General features: G+C 41.6%; 1 protein-coding gene across 1 annotated transcript; it reads left to right on the forward strand.

Annotated features, from left to right (window-relative positions):
• Positions 1–2,315: 2,315 nt before the first annotated feature.
• On the forward strand, positions 2,316–14,805 carry LOC146520870 (apoptosis regulator BAX-like). Its single transcript, XM_085155674.1, has 6 exons — positions 2,316–2,835; positions 2,954–2,984; positions 4,949–5,113; positions 5,381–5,519; positions 8,666–8,770; positions 11,235–14,805. The coding sequence occupies exons 1-6, from the start codon at positions 2,814–2,816 to the stop codon at positions 11,376–11,378; spliced, it is 606 nt and encodes a 201-aa protein (XP_085011800.1). The 5' UTR covers positions 2,316–2,813; the 3' UTR covers positions 11,379–14,805.
• The last annotated feature ends 3,042 nt before the right edge of the window (positions 14,806–17,847 follow it).

Below are 17,847 nucleotides of genomic sequence, written 5' to 3' on the forward strand. Positions count from 1 at the left end.
TCAGGAAGTGCAGCCACTGTTGGACCTTCTTGACATATGCTGAGATGTTGTCTGTCCAGGAGATGTCAGCAGAGATGAGGACACCAAGGAACCGGATGGTGTGGACCCTCTCCACACACTCCCCGTTGATGTAAAGGAGTCTAAGTCAGTGCTGTGCCTCCTGAAGTCGACAAAAACCTCTTTGGTTTTCTTAGTGTTCAGCGCCAGGTTGTTTTCTGAACACCATGCTGCCAGCTTCAGGACTTCCTCTCTGTAGGCTGCCTCGTCTCTCTTTGGGACTGGCTCAGCACACAGCCCTGTGGGGAGCTGGTGCTCAGTGTGCGAGTGGAGGAGAGATGAGGGCGGAGTCTCACAGTCTGGGGCCGGTTTGTGAGAAAGTCCTTTATCCAGGCACATGTGAGAGGAGCGAGGCCAAGAGTGACCAGTTTTGTGATGAGGATGTCCGGGATGATTGTATTGAAAGCTAAGCAGTAGTCCACAAAGAGCATTCGGATGTAGCTCTGCCGCTGTTCTAGGTGACTCAGCACAGCGTGGAGGGCTATCATCACGGTGAAGGGAATGCTAACTGCAAGGTTCAAAATGAAAGATATGGGGAAACTCAAACATTTTCTTGGTATTGATTTTGAGCAAACCAAAGATTGTGTAAAAATGTCGCAAGAGAGATATGTAGAAAACATACTGGAAAGATTTCAAATGCAAGACTGTAAACCAAGATCAACTCCTTGTGAACAAAAGTTGAACTACAATGATGATGCTGAGAAAATGAACAATGTCAGAATGTACAGAGAGGCAGTAGGTAGCCTTATTTACTTGACCTCTTGCACACGACCAGATTTTAGTTTTGTTGTAAGTAAGCTGTCACAGCACTTCAAAGAACCAGCTGTGGAACATTGGACTACTGTGAAACATGTTCTGAGGTATTTGAAACAATCAAAAGACAAGACATTGTGCTACAGGAAAAGTGACAAAGATTTGAGAGTACAAGGTCACAGTGACTCAGACTGGGCTGCAGATGTGACTGACAGGAGTACTACAGGTTACTGCATAAGCCTGAATGAAGGAGGTACTTTGGTGTCATGGCGAACAAAGAAGCAGCCAACTGTTGCCTTGTCAACTTGTGAAGCAGAGTACATAGCTTTGGCAGCAACAACACAAGATTGTTTGTACTTGACACAACTGTTGCAAAGCATGTATGAGCGTCAAAAGGGACCACCAAAGATTTTTGAGGACAATCAACGGACTATCGCATTGGCAAAGAATCCTGTTAACAGACAGAGGTGTAAGCATATCGATATCAAGTATCATTTTGTGAAATCAACAGTTAATGCTGGAAATTTGATATTGGAATATTGTTCGACAGGTCTGATGGTGGCCGACGTTATGACAAAGCCAGCAACAAAGGGGAAGTTATTGAAGTTTGAGAAATATATGTTTGGAGTGTAAACAAATAGTAAAGAAAAACTGTTTCTTTTGGAATGCATGTAAAGCTGACAACGTGAGTGCAAGTGGGGGTGTTGAGCTAGTTAATAGGTATGCCCTCATTGTCATCTGTTGGGATTTTATTTTGAAAGGATGCTTCTTGTTATGCTGCAGAGTGCACGTGAGAGTTCAATAAACAGAGGCTGTATCCCAATTCAGGGTCTGCAGCCCTAAAGGCCGCATTTTAAGTGCAGGCCCGCGTGACGCGACGAAGGCTGTCCCAATTCGAAGGCTGCTCAAAATGCGGCCCTCAAATGTGTCCTTCATTTCCCTGAATTTTAAGGACGTGGCGGTGTAGACTTCGTGGCCCAACATATCCCAGAATGCATAGCGCGGCGGTGGGTGTGGATAATTTTGCCGGAAAAAAACAGCAGATGAGGGGCGCCCGAAGAGTAAACTTTAAGTAAGTATTGAATATTATGTCACTTATTTATGTGCAAATGTTTAATAACGAAGAACATTAAAACATTACTGTTGGCCACATGTCAGCAAAGTCATGTGACATTAGTGACGTTTGTACTAACTTGGTTTTAAAGCCTTTACTTTAAAATATACGCCGTTCAATAGCTGACCTTAATCTTACAGAGAATGATCAAAGCTCATGTAGAAACAAACAAACAAATGAACAAACGATTTTCTCCTTCATATCTGTCACACAAAGCTGTTTGAAACGTTTCCAGCTGTTAGTATCATGGTTGCTAGGCAACCTGGGCAGCGCGACGGAGGCTAGACCGTCTCATTTCACAAGCCTCGCACTTCCGGCCTTAGCGGTCTTTGAGTACGCGACCCTTGTGGATCGTTAAGGCTGCAGACCCTGAATTGGGATACAGCCAGAGTCATCTTTTGGTGTGAATGTTCCGGTGAAAGCCGATGCCCCACGTGTGATTATTCCTCCGTCTAGATAATAAGTATCTTCAATATTCATGCAGATTCTGCTGGAAGACCCGTCTCTGCTAACACTTTTCTTCGCTCAAAATAAATTTCTCCTGAAAATGCAACACTTGCACCTGCAAACTTTTTTTTACGTGCGCTCAGAATAGTGGCACAAAAATAACGCCATAGAAAAACGACACATCCGGGGATTCTGAGCGTACTCGGACGGCGACTGATGACGTTGACTGATCGGGATTGGGCTGTGGGTTTGTTACAGTTGTCGGCTTTTCTAACTTCGACGAAACACCAGCTGACGTGAGCTGGTGGTAAATTGTTTTTGTTTAGGTGTTTTTGTTGTTGTGTTTTGCTTAGTTTAGTTAATCAGAAAAAGGTTGATGTGACTTCAGAGGAAGAAGAGTTTGTTCAGGAAGTTTCGCATTCATTAAACTTCTCTTCAAACCATGGCGTGCGCGGTGATGTCAGGTAAGCTTGCCTTACCGGCAGATTACTTCTTGTGTCATTGTTGCTGTTTACTTCGCCTGCAGTGTAACTACGGAGAACACGTTTGTGGCTGAGCTGTTTTGTTTTTACTCTTCCACAGATGAGAGAATCGGGGAAGCCCTGATCAAAGAGTGAGTTCCGTTCTTTCATCGTTGCTCTTTCACAGTCGCTTTGCTTTTTAACCACCTACCACAAAGTGGTCAGTAATGTTTTACAATAAATCTTTTTTGGATCCTTAAGTTGTTGGAGCGCAGTAAAAAATGATTACGACTTTTGGGTTACACTGCTGTTCTTAGTAACTAAGGAAAATTATGTCTTTCATCATTAAAACTATTGGCTATAGAATTATTCAGTCATTAGATATTTTTAAAACATATTTATTCCTGTGTTAGTGCATACCTAGTAGCTCATGTGCAGATATTGTATTTATTAACACATAATAATACGTTTTAACCCTGTTCAAGTCCTTATGTGAATTAAGTTTCATTTTCATCTTACAGGAACTGCAATTATCTTTTCACCGTAAACTGCACCAGTCATAAAAAACTGTGTGTCATAGAATTATTGGCCCTTTTCTACAGGCTAAATATAGATGTCAAATCTCTTAACATATGTAATATAATTTTTAGTATGTGTTGATGCACGCTCAATCATCCAGGTACGTAAATCCCAAAAGGTTGATTCTGTTCATCCGGACGTTTTCAGTGGGACAAATGTTTCTCATCCAGGTGACTTCTTCAGTCTGCAGGTTTCCCGGTCCAGATGAACACAATCAAACTTTTGGGATCATTTGTAGTAATTGTACAGTACTTCATATTCCATCCTGACATATATATGATCCTGGAATCAGTTATTTATTGTTTAGAACATCCTTTGGAATAGCTTTAAAAACACTCTTTGTGTGAACTAACACCAGGGTTTGACTACACAACGAATTTATGTTGATGAGGCTGACATGCCAACCGCAGCCTCCCTGGTGTTTGGACATTTTCCTGCATTAGATACATTTGGGAACATTGATCCTATGCCGTTTTCCTGCATCTGAGTCCTAATCCTAAAAAGCCTTTGCTCCAGGGCTGTTTCTTATATCAAACGCATGTTGATCTTCATTCATGCTCCTGTCTTTAATCTGAATTGCCTCCCTGTTTCATGAAACACTTTCACACCTATATTGGTTTATATATAATCAGAAAGTTGGTTCTTACTGACAACTGGCTGCATCTTTGTATATGAATTAGCGCACTGTCAGTAGATCACCCCGTGATTGTGACTTCACAGTAATTTTCCTCACTTAGTAAATCTGTCTAATAGCATAAACAAAATTAACATTATTTTCTAATATTTACCTGCTTTGTAGTTCCTGTAACTACAGTAACATTCTTTCCACCATCACTTATCCCAGCTGAACATTTAAGTAAAAATTAATTTGTTAATCCTGTAGAGGGCAGTACAACATTAGTAATGAACACTGATTATGCAAAACCTTAAAGTAAACCTTCAATTATAAATATTAATATTTAGTGGGCTGGGGGAGGCATGGGTCAGAGGAGTGTTCCTAGTTTCCATATCACAGGCCTGAAAAACACTCCCCTGTGTCCCACCTGCAGACAGCGTTTACTTTACCATCTGCCTTTGGTGACTTTTTGGCAGCAGCTGTGACATTCAGCAGTGCCCTCATCGTTTTGACACACAAAACAAAAACAATAACTACACAAGACAGCACAACCCACTAACTACACTCTAAACACACTAAACGCCAGAAATCTCTCTCGTCTCAAAACTCGCTATGGATATCGCTCGCTTGCTCTCCCTCGCCACCATCACTTAGAAACTTTCTCCTCTTCCTAAACAACCAAATGTCACAAGTTGCCATATTATTATCTTTTGATTGGTTAACATGGTACATTTTTCCACCAATAGGAAAGGGATGTCACGTGTTTTTGTTTTGTTGTGCTTGCGAGCGTTGTCCTTAGAAAATGCACTTTAACCGTTTCTTTCCACAGTAAATGTGTAATGTAAAGTGTAAAGTGAAGCCATGTTAAGTTCAGAGTTAGGGTCACGGGTACCTGCTACCTAATCGTGTGTTCTCTAACAGAGTCATAGAGGAAGAGCTGAAGGATGTGCCCTCAGAGGATGTCCCGCCTCTCACTCCACTGACTGTGGAGGTGAAGACTGAGCAGGAGGAGAAGCTGGTCAAGCAGCTGAGCAAAATGATACGTATCGTCGGTGACAGAGTGCAGCATGACCAAGAGTTTCAAGAGTGAGTTTTTCATCCTCATGTTAGGAGATGCTTTAGTACAATAATACTGTAGATTATTGGATGAATGCAACAGATTAATGTTGGCTCAATAAGCATTTACAGCGTAGTAGAGATAAGTAGACGCCCTGCTGATGGAAGTTGTGGTGTACAGACAAGTGTTTCATGTCTCTGTCATAAAAACGTCTGTCAGTCAGAATGCAATTTTAAGGGCTTTTCAAAAACAGGTTGCTTAAATTGTGGCTGTTCTCTTATGCTGTTCTGTTGCAGTGTGATAGATGGTGTGGCTTCTGGCTCTGGCTCCAAGTCAGAGAACTTCAGACGAGTGGCAGACAAAGTGTTTGAGGACGGCATCACCTGGGAGAGAATCGCTGTGCTCATCTATGTAGCCGGCAGGCTTGCTGTCAAGGTGAGTTGGTTTCAGTTTCCAGGACATCTGAGAATCTAAAGCAGTCGTTATTGTTTTAGTGATGTCATTGTTATTTTATCATCATTAGTAGGGATGGGAACTGAGAACCAGCTTTCTACAAAAGCAGTTCCTGGTAGTTCAGGTCCTTTGAATTGTTTGAATTTCAATTCTGCTTATGAGTTCTACAGTCAGCTGATTTCAGTTTGTGTGCCAGAGGAGCAAAACAGTATAGTAGTCTACAGTGGGTCTGCAATGATCATGATCGATGATGTCGACTATAAAAATGTGCATTTTATTGTCAACACATCATAGACTACCACGTAAATGTATTTTTGTAACTGCAGTACACTACAGGAAGCTATTGGGGGAGTAGCGCTCATATTGTCTGCCAAGAAGAAGCCACGATCTGATGTCCTCGTGTCGGTGTTGTTCCCACATCATCTTAATAAATGTTGTTCCACGTTCAACATTGCAAGTGACCAATCACATTGTTGTGACGTCATACTTTTGCGACTTCGGAAAAAAACGTCTTAAAAAACAAACGATAAGCATTATACATATTGTCCTGGTAAAATTCAAATTTCATAAATGAATGAATCGCTTGGCTTGCAAAAGTATGACGTCACCACAATGTGATTGGTCACTTGCAATGTTGAACCTGGAACAACATTTATTAAGATGATGTGGGAACAACGCCAGCACGACGATATCAGGTCATCATCACGAACAGCAAAACAGGAGGACAGAAGAAAATGGAAACTGAGATTTAAAAAAATGTGAAAGCATTTCGCAGAAAATAAAGTTAAATGCAGAATGTCCAAAGCACTGCCCCCTGGAGGTGAGACGTGAGCTTTACAGTTAGTCCGTCACATTGATTCTTTGTTTATGTTAATATCTGTATAGTAATGTTTATGTTAGCGTACCTGCTCTTAAATTGGCAGTAACTATAATTAAATTGCATAGTCACAAAGGAGGAGAGAGGAGGGCAAGCAAAGAGAACCCAGAGAGTTATTTAAAACTTCCAACATGACAAGAAACTCATTTCTATTCATTCAATTCAATTCAATTTTATTTATATAGCGCCAAATCACAACAAAAGTCGCCTCAAGATGCTTTATATTGTACAGTAGCCAAGAGAACAGATGCTGCTAAATGTTTCTTGGAATCACTGCGTATTACACAGAGGACATTGAATTACAAATAAATACTCCATGCTCACAAAACTATGTGACTTGAAAACAGTAGTCTCAAAGTGGTTTTGACATGTCTCTTCAGTTTCATAGGAAACTGCTGCCAGGCCTGGTGTTTAAATAGAGACATGTGTAGTATCCACAGAAATGAAAGAATCTCAACTATCTCAAAATTTTTTTCTATGAACACAAAACATGGACAAAACAACAAAAAGCAGGTAAACAAACTCAACAAAATGAAGTAAACAAGAAGGCTGTATTCATTTCTTCGCCGTTAATGTACATGGACAAGGATATCTCTGTTGAGAGCAAAATATTCATCATGTTCCATCCAAAACTAAATGACCATGCAGCAACAGAAGACCAAAATGATGCATCAGGTTTGAAAAACGTTATCATGAATTCTGCCTGCATTTCTTGAAAAACTCCATCTTCCAGTGTGCTTTGAGAGGTTTATGCACAAGAGGCACTACAATCCAGCTGCTGTGGATAATGTTGTTGGTCATTTTTTCAACACAACTTAAGTATTATCATCTTATCAGCTTCTTCAACTTGATGTTATTCAATTAAATTAAATTCAATTCAATTTTATTTATATAGCGCCAAATCACAACAGCAGTCGCCTCAAGATGCTTTATATTGTACAGTAGATCCTACAATAATAAATAGAGAGAAAAACCCAACAATCATATGACCCCCTATGAGCAAGCACTTTGGCGACAGTGGGAAGGAAAAACTCCCTTTTAACAGGAAGAAACCTCCAGCAGAACCAGGCTCAGGGAGGGGCGGGGCCATCCGCTGTGATTGGTTGGTGTGAGAGAAGGAAGACAGGATAAAGACATGCTGTGGAAGAGAGACAGAGATTAATAACAGATATGATTCAATACAGAGAGGTCTGTTAATACATAGTGAGTGAGAAAGGTGACTGGAAAGGAAAAACTCAATGCATCATGGGAATCCCCCGGCAGCCTACGTCTATTGCAGCATAACTAAGGGAGGATTCAGGGTCACCTGGTCCAGCCCTAACTATATGCTTTAGCAAAAAGGAAAGTTTTAAGCCTAATCTTGAAAACTGAAGGCTCTGCCTCCCATTCTACTTTTAAATACTCTAGGAACAACAAGTAGGCCTGCAGAGCGAGAGCGAAGTGATCTAATAGGGTGATATGGTACTACAAGGTCATTAAGATAAGATGGGGCCTGATTATTTAAGAGCTTGTATGTGAGGAGCAGGATTTTGAGAGGCGTGTAAGACTGCAACTCTGCTTCCTGGTCCCAACTCTGGATAGTCATATTTTGGGGGGTTTAATAAATTTGTCCATATTTCTAGAAATGAGAGCTGCTCCATCCAAATTGGGATGGATGCCATCTCTCCTAACAAGACCAGGTTTCCTCCAGAAGGTTTGCCAATTATCTATGAAGCCCACATCGTTTCTGGGACACCACTCAGACAGCCAGCAATTTAAAGAGAACATGCGGCTAAACATGTCACTCCTGGTCTGATTGGGGAGGGGACCAGAGAAAACTACAGAGTCCCACATTGTTTTGGCAAAGTTGCACACCGACTCAATATTGATTTTAGTGACCTCCGATTGGTGTAACCGGGTGTCATTACTGCCGACGTGAATTTCTCAGAATTAAAGTTGACCTCATGCACCTGTGAATGATTTAGCTTAAATTGCTTAGTGGACATAAGTACCACAACTATTGCCTGCAAAATATCCCAAATTTGTGGAGATATAGGTCTCACTGAGACACAAAATCAGTGAAAGAGTGTGTTGTATGATACTGAGAACTGATAAATGACATTTCAGAAAAAGAGCTCTAAAATGTTCCAAATGAACAGTGTGTCTATAGTCCCACGTATCCAGTGTGACACACCACTCTCACCCATGTTTCTTACCTTCTTTTGGGAGACGGCTGCAGTACCATAACTTCACCTGTGTGTTCATCCATCAGATGGTCGAGGCTCACCTCCCTCAGTCGGTGAGAGAGGTCCTTACCTGGGCAGTGAACTTTTTCAAAAACAATCTGCTGGGCTGGATTCAGGAACACGGAGGTTGGGTACGTTATACACCAATATATCTTCACTGTCTTTTTCCCTGAGACCCCATGTTTGAGATTATACACAGGTGTAGATAAAGTACTGCATATTCGTTTTCGTTTCTTATTTGTTTCTATACAGCGGGTTGTTGCATTGAGAGACCCCGTTGATGCCAGCATGAAAATTTGGAGTTGCCAGCTTATGTTCGTGTGTATTTACAGTGACTTACAAAAGTATTCAGCCCCCTTGAACTTTCCCACATTTTGTCACATTACAGCCACAAACATGAATCAATTTTATTGGAATTCCACATGAAAGACCAACACAAAGTGGTGCACACGTGAGAAGTGGAACGAAAATCAGACATGATTCCAAACATTTTTTACAAATAAATAACTGCAAAGTGGGGTGTGCGTAATTATTCAGCCCCCTTTGGTCTGAGTGCAGACAGTTGCCCATAGACGTTGCCTGATGAGTGCTAATGACTAAATAGAGAGCACCTGTGTGTAATCTAATGTCAGTACAAATACAGCTGCTCTGTGACGGCCTCAGAGGTTGTCTAAGAGAATATTGGGAGCAACAACACCATGAAGTCCAAAGAACACAGCAGACAGGTCAGGGATAAAGTTGTTGAGAAATTTAAAGCAGGCTTAGGCTACACAAAGATTTCCCAAGCCTTGAACATCCCACGGAGCTCTGTTCAACCATCATTCAGAAATGGAAGGAGTATGGCACAACTGTAAACCTACCAAGACAAGGCCGTCCACCTAAACTCACAGGCCGAACAAGGAGCTGATCAGAAATGCAGCCAAGAGGCCCATGGTGACTCTGGACGAGCTGCAGAGATCTACAGCTCAGGTGGGGGAATCTGTCCACAGGACAACTATTAGTCGTGCACTGCACAAAGTTGGCCTTTATGGAAGAGTGGCAAGAAAACCAACAGAAAACCATAAGAAGTCCCGTTTGCAGTTTGCCACAAGCCATGTGGGGGACACAGCAAACATGTGGAAGAAGCTGCTCTGGTCAGATGAGACCAACATGCAAAACGCTATGTGTGGAAAACTAACACTGCACATGACTCTGAACACACCATCCCCACTGTCAGATATGGTGGTGGCAGCATCATGCTCTGGGGGGGCTTCTCTTCAGCAGGGACAGGGAAGCTGGTCAGAGTTGATGGAAGATGGATGGAGCCAAATACAGGACAATCTTGGAAGAAAACCTCTTGGAGTCTGCAAAAGACTTGAGACTGGGGCAGAGGTTCACCTTCCAGCAGGACGACGACCCTAAACATAAAGCCAGGGCAACAATGGGATGGTTTAAAACAAAACATATCCATGTGTTAGAATGGCCCAGTCAAAGTCCAGATCTGAATCCAATCGAGAATCTGTGGCAAGATCTGAAAACTGCTGTTCACAAACGCTGTCCATCTAATCTGACTGAGCTGGAGCTGTTTCAAAGAAGAATGGGCAAAGATTTCAGTCTGTTGGGTACTGGATCCTGGAGTTATGGGTTGCATCCTTCTCCCCTATGCTTCTCCAGTATTGCTCTCTCTACTGATCTCCAGCCTGGGTGGGGCTGCTGTTCTCGTATTGTTCCCCAGCCAATGAGAGCACACGTCGGACGCTTCAGTAATCACAACTGCTGTGGTGTAGATCAGCTGGTTGGTTTCAGTGATAGTCACATTACAGATTGTGTAAATTATTTACATTTATTTATTAATAGGTACCTTTAAAGACCCTCAATGGCACCTTGAGAACTTTGTGGACATATCGGTCACACTGAGACACACAAAGTAATTGAGTGTTTTGTATGACACTGAGAACTGATAAATAATATTTCAGAAAAAGATCAAAGATCACAAAGATCTTGTCTGACATTGTTGTTGACAAAACGTTGTTTTTCCCTTTTCCAGCTGCTTCACCAGCTCCTTGTTGCTGCTTCCAAGCTGAAAAGCACACAAATCTGAGTCAGGTCCATAAAACCAGTTATACTCAGCCATAAGTGGGGATGTCACCATTGTTATCAGTTACTAATGTTCACAGTTTAAAGCCCAAACGCAGCCTCTGCCTGTATTCCATTATTAAGTTGGACAAAAAACATTCCCATAATGCATAGCATTGATGATGTCACAATCCCCATCTGCATAGCGGCTGCTGCACTGCATTATGGGACTTGTATGAGTGGTGTGGCTGTGGCATGCTTTCTCTCTGTATAGTTCATACATTAATAATTCACATATGAATTTCAGTCACAGGTTGGATACAGATCTATTCGGCCTGGGCACCTTGACATGTCTGATCTAAAGGAGATTTTTCAGTCTAATTTTTTGTGGTCATATATACAGTATTTTATTTTGAAGAGTTGTATTTATGTATTTTACTTTTAAGTATGTTTATAAGTTACACAGATCTTGAACAGTAAACCATTAGTGACTGATGTTGCACAAATGGAAGCAATGACTATGTATGTGTATGTCCACAGATCAACAGCTTCTCAGAGTTAGCAGCTGTATCCATCCAGAGGGTGTCGTCAATGAGCTCTCACAGCTACGGCCTCATCATAATCTTCCTCGCTGGCATGTTTATAGGAAGCTTCATCACCTGGAGGCTGTCCAGACAGTCCTGAGTCTGACACACACACAAAAAACATTCATGTGCGGGACCGGAGTCTCTAGTCTGTTTTTGAACACACTGGTATAACGTCTCTAAACCACTCAGCTCTTCTTTTCAGTCTTCTCTTATCTATGCAAACACAACTGAAAATCCAAAACCAGCAGTGTTGTGGGGGAAAAGTGTTTATTGTGTAACGATGCAGGGTCTTCTGAACCAAATGACCTGGTCAGACATCCTGTTTCTAGTCAGAGGAGAAAAAAAGTGAAAAGCTTTTTAAGCATTTTCAGGTTCCAGCTGCTGCCTGTTGAATTTGACTTTTGGCAATATAGTGTACTATACGCTGTACGCTGGGAGAGTAGAAAAGCGCTACATGACAGTCAGACCATTCACCATTTATATGTGAGAGATGGAGACAGAGAGAGAGTGTTGCACCGCCTCCATCTGGGGTCTTGCCTGCTATTGTAGATGCAGCCTTTAAGGACCATGTGCTTAGAGCCATGATTAGTGCCTCTGTGCTGTCCTTCAGTCCAGCTTGGTCCAGCCACTGGTAGGATTTCTTGATATCAGCCATGCAGGGCCTATCCCTTTCTCAGGTTTCATACATCAGTTGTAGTACTCATGAATCTTTGCTGTTTCATCGTGGATAGTGGTTCTGACACTCACTAGTCCTTGGCCTGCTTCTACTTACCGTACAGTTTCAGGGTGCAGACTTGGGGTGAAACCCTCCAAGCATGGTAGGAACCTCCTTGCCTTGATGTCAGAGGCATCACCTCCGTTAGCCTGCTTATTATCCCAGCAGTGTACCTGACGATCGGCAGGGTGTAGATGTTGATCTTGGTCTTCCCATTCAGCTAACTCCTCAGGACGTGCCTTACTCTCTGCAGGCATTTGGTAGTTGCAGCATTCCTACCAGCCTCTTCATGATTCCCATTTGTGTGGGATTCCCAGGTACTGTTCTCATTGTCTGCAGTGTTGCCTTCTGGTAGTTCGATTTCCTCAGTTCTGACTTGCTTCCCTCTCTTTGTTACCATCAGACTATGTTTCTCCAGTCCGAGTGACATTCTGTTGTCATTACTGTAAATCCTAGTGACATGGATCAGTGAATCACTCACATATACTTCTTATATACTGCTTTTTTACTCTTCTTGAGCAGTCAAAGCACTTCTTGTTACTTCACATATTCACCCATTCACATTCATTCATACAATCATTTTTTTTCTACATAAGGGCTTTCTATCCATTACTCATACACATTTATACTCAGATGAATGCACTAGGCGTTCGTATCTTGCACAAGGATATGCATATATGTTGAATAGGGGTGCAACAATACACAAAATTCACGGTTCGATATTTTTTCGATACAAAACAATGTTCATGCTTTTTTAATTTGTCGTTTATTAAAATTATAAATATATATTTACGTACAGTTTAAGTGCAGTTTTTAAATTTAATGTTGCTGAAACAACAAAGTAATAAAAAAATAAATCTATCTGATGGAGAAATCACTCATCTTTGGAAAAGAGAGTTTATTACAGAGAAATGTCTCTTTCCAAAATAAAAGCTCTACTATACGCTTCTTCTGGGCTATATTCTCAGCAGCATATTAAACATATCAGGTCCCCATAAGGAGAATCATGTGCTAACGGCTGTCTAAATGACTCGGGTAAAGTTTGTAGCATGCGTGCTTGTTGTTTTTGTCTGCTTCCACTTGTCTTTGCACTAGGATGATGTCGGAGTAAATGTGCAGTCATATTCGTTGTGTTCCCACTAGTGCTGTCAGCGTTAATCTGACATGACGTTAACGCCACAACACAGCAAATCTCCGTTAACGAGCTACCGCGGATCGCCCGTGTGTGGGGCTGGACGGCGTCAACACGTTAACGAGCTAACTGCGCTAACACACTAGTTCCCACCCATGTAATTGAGCATTGCTGACACATCCAAAATGCTGTTTTACTTTAGTCCATGACGCGCTTACCTTCAGGGCATACGTGACATGAAAACCAAAATAGTTCCAAATGCCAGATCTGAATGAGGGTGGGGGAGGTTCAATTTGCCATGTTGCAAGGAAACTTCTGTCTCGCTAGCTTGTCCTGCGCTCAGTGGATCTGCATTCCACTACTCCGCCTAGGCTGCACTGTTGAACGCAGATCCACTGAGCGCTCAACACAGACAGCACCGTCAGAAGGAAAGTTGATAAAATAAATTAAAAATGTTGTATTGTTCGATACATATGTGTACCGAACCAAAAGCACTGTATCGAACGGTTCAATATCGATACGAGTATCGTTGCACCCCTAATGTTGAACCATCAAACTTCCAGTTAGTAGTTGACCTGTTCTGTCTCTCACAGCCCCAGTGTTGTGTTCGGTTTTTCTGCACTGTCAGTATCAGACAGAGTGGAGTCATACTTTTCAATGTGCTGCTTTATTCTGTCATTAGTTCCATGTCCTTCCTTTTTATTACTGTTTGTACATATTTTGTATGTCACAGACAAAAAGCCACTGTTTTTCTTTTTCTGTACTGCTTTTAATGACAAAAAAAACATAAATAAAGCCTCGATAAACGACACCGCTGTGTATCTATCTCTTCAAGTCTGAGTATAACGATAAATGACAGAGTTGAGCCTTGTTTGTGATGTCTGCCACAAGCTGAGCCGAACTCTAAGTCGTCATTGTTTTTTCAGAGAAAGGGAAATTTTGTCCAAATCTTTTCAGAGAAATGTAGTTCTGAATGTGGACTCAAAAACTGTTGAACAACAGTATAACGTTTTACAATTGCTAGAATTTTTTTGTACATTGAACTTCTTCAATGTCAAATTTTACCCATATCTTCCTTGAACTGACCCCAGTGTGGGTCAGATCAAGGAAAATTGTGATTTTAGGAAATCTTAAAACTGTGAAATGATGTTTCTCACCCAACTTTGCCCAGCTTCACAGAGAGATGGGGACCAGCTGGTCTTTAAATGATCGTGGGGAATCTTCAAAGATTATAATACTAAAGCAGCATAAGCAGGAATATGTATGGGGTGCATAAGAGATCATACAGAGGTCAGAGGATCACAGACATGAAATCTGATCAGAATCAGAATCGCGTTTAGTGACCATGTATATGCGCAAACACATACAAGGAATTTAGTTCCAGTAGATGGTGACTCTCAAGCACAACAATGTAAATCACAACAATATGTAAATGACACAATACACACATATGTACGCGTATATATATATATATATATATATATATATATATATATATACACACCTACATATGCACACATACATACACAAAGGCGTATATGCCAACCACAAATAACCAATCTAAAGCTTATATACATAAAATACAGGATTACAGAAATGAAATGAGTACCACAGAATGTACACAAGGTGTAGTTGCAGTCTGGCAGTGTGACAGTTCAACTGTTTAGGAGGGAGATGGCGAGGGGAAAGAAACTTCCTGTGTCGGGTGGTCCTGGTCTGCAGGCTCCTGCACCGTCTGCCAGAGGGCAGCAGGTCAGAGAGTCTGTGTCCAGGGTGTGAGGGGTCTGTGATGATTTTCCCTGCCCATTTCCTGGTTGCTGAGAGGTGCAGGTCCTGGATGGAGGGCAGGGGGGCGCCAATGATCTTTTCTGCTGCCAGTACAGCCCACTGCAGTCTGCTCCTGTCCTGTTTAGTGGCTGCACCATACCAGACTCAATGACTGCAGTGTAGAACTGGATCAGCAGCTCCTGTGGAAGACTGTACTTCCCCAGTTCAATTCAATTCAATTCAATTCAATTTTATTTATATAGCGCCAAATCACAACAAATGTCGCCTCAAGACAACTGCAACTACCAGTTGTCTCAGGAAGTATGAGGCAGCATGTTGGGACATCTGTGTGGAGTTTGCATGTTTGACTCGGTACTCTGGGGTCAAAAAGGGTCAGCACCTCTAAATCGGAGGCTCTGGTCCTCAGCCAGAAGAGAGTAGAGTGTCTATTGTGGGTCAGGGATGGTTTGCTACTCGTCTGGAAATTTTAGCAAGCACAGTCATGGTATGCCAAGAGGAGCACTGTAGACTCTCTGTGGGCTCTACTTGTTAATCTTTTCATTTTATTTATTTATTTATTTTCAACTTGGGTGAAGGCCAAGTTGACAAAATCAGGAGACGAAAGCAGAGGAGTGGAAAAACAAAAGAGAGAAAAGAATGGAGTGGGGGGAAGGGGGGTCAAAGTAATAATTAATGAACAAGAGAAAACCACAGAAGAATAAATACAGTAAAATAAGCCATGAGAAGAAGCAAATACAATATAGTGTGACAACATGAACCAAAAAACTAATGGTTCTCAAACTGAACTCAGATGAAAAGCCATGGTAAAAAGTTACAAGATGGGATTTAAAAGACTGTTTAGACTCTGAAGTAGGAATATAAAGTGTATCATTGCCCCTTTTGGGTTATATTTGTTGGAGAGTTTGTTTAAATAGCTGGGCGTCATACTATTCAAAGTAAATAAAAGGATCTTAAAATCAAAACAAAAACGGACAGCGAGCAAGTTTAAATTTGCTAAACTGGACTGATGTGATCATGCCGTCTAATACCTGTTAAAGAACGTGCAGTGGTATTTTGGACTAACTGAAAATGATGGCAAGATGAAAATGGGGAGAATTGCAGTAGTCTAATCTACAGGTGATAAAGGCATGAATATGTTTTTCAACATCGTTTGGAGGAAGATAAGATTTTGCTTACGGCAATTCCATGTAACTGATAAAAGCTGCTCTTGACAACTGGAGAATTGCTTCTCTAATTTAAATGGGCAATCTAATAACACTCCAAGATTTCTTACAGTCTGAGAATGATGACAAACAAGAGGACCAAAGTAGGGCTGGGCCATATTATACTGTTCACGGTAATACCAGTACAATGTTAGGCAACAATAAGAAAATGAAATATTGCGATAGAATATGGGTAGAACGCGCATGCGCGGTGCCTTTGTTTTCATACGCACATGGCCGAAAAAGCATGGCGGCAATGGAGAATGAAAAGGGAGAAAGCGGATCGTTGAGTGAAACTGATGAACCAGAATTGGTTTGTAAAAATGCTGCAACTTCAGTGATGTGGAACTGGTTTGGTGTTTGTCCGTCAAATACACACCAAAGCACAGTTTTTTTTGTAGAACATGCAAGCGGGCCATCGTTTGTCTGCATTTGTCGCACTAAGGTGCTCGTAAATCTGGGAGTAATCTGGGTCCTAAACTCCATGAAAACAGAATTTATTACATTTAACGGAGTTAGAAGTTAGCAGGAAGTTAGCGGAAGTTAGCTCGCTAGTTTCGCTAGTTACCTAAACACGATATAGCATGTTCTGACTGAGAGATTTCTGAAACAATTCAACCGTACAGCTCTGCTGTCACTTCCAACATAAATGAAGACAGGAAACTAAACAGCAGTGACGTTTGTAAGGTTACTGAAGTTGGGCTAGGTGGTATATAATGATGTGCTATGTGATCGCTAGCGACACAGCTATGTTAGCATAACATAAACAGTGAAGCTGGAGGATGAAGCTAACACTTTTCCACTCGATAAAAGTTAACGTGAAGGTTCCTGATGGTTAGAGACAAATACAATCGCATGGCAGGATGCTGTAAACGGACCAAACTTAAGTCAGGAGAACAACTGAGATAATCCATCCACAATACGAGGTTAGTCATTAATATACTGCAACAACATGGGAATAGAGCAGCTGTGATAGAATACAGCATTAATGAATCAATGGTCAGTGTTGGGAAGGTTACTTTTAAAATGTATTCCATTACAGATTACAGATTACATGCCCCAAAATGTATTCTGTAACGTATTCTGTTACGTTACTCAATGAGAGTAACGTATTCTGAATACTTTGGATTACTTAATATATTATTATGCTGTTTACAACTACATGAATGTACTATTGCTGTGATTTATTACTGTTACTGAAGGTCTGGCTCCGAACCATAAAGGAACCTGTGGCTAATACAGTGGGTTCCGTGTTGGCTTGTAGCCAAAAACTAGCTTTACTTTGTTGTCTGGGTCAACTTTGCTAGCAGAGACAGAGAGAGGCATTGAAAGGCTGCTCCAACAGAACTTATTGTTTCAGAGGAAAACAGGAACACGGTGTACAGTCGAGTCTTAATAGCTTACTTACAACTGGGCTCATCAGGCACTCTTCTTGGCTGCAGTGGTTATTATTATATTTACATGCTTCCAGCTCCCGTTTTTGCTCGATGACAGCTCGTACTTTTCCCTTTTCTCCCTCCCTCACTCACAGACACATAACTGTATGGCAGTCCATTCTCCCTGCAGCACGGACTACACTGCCCATGATGCTACATTCTTTAGAGCTATACCGGTAGCATTCTGCCTATTAGCTTAGCACAGCAACAACAAAAAGGCCTCTCTCACCCAGGAAACACGCAGAGAGAGAGCGTCACCCTGTAACCATGGCAACCGTAACGCTGCCGCCTGG

The sequence above is a fragment of the Neolamprologus multifasciatus genome, chromosome 4 (genome assembly GCF_963576455.1).
Source record: "Neolamprologus multifasciatus chromosome 4, fNeoMul1.2, whole genome shotgun sequence".
NCBI classification, from domain to species: Eukaryota; Metazoa; Chordata; class Actinopteri; order Cichliformes; family Cichlidae; genus Neolamprologus; species Neolamprologus multifasciatus.

What these genes read in the sequence shown, in the direction of transcription:
- LOC146520870 (XM_085155674.1), top strand. Translation starts at nt 2,814, where the DNA reads ATGGCGTGCGCGGTGATGTCAG. An exon ending in GGGGAAGCCCTGATCAAAGA is followed by an intron (nt 2,985 to 4,948) that starts GTGAGTTCCGTT and finishes GTTCTCTAACAG; the next exon opens with AGTCATAGAGGAAGAGCTGA. An exon ending in TTCAGGAACACGGAGGTTGG is followed by an intron (nt 8,771 to 11,234) that starts GTACGTTATACA and finishes GTATGTCCACAG; the next exon opens with ATCAACAGCTTCTCAGAGTT.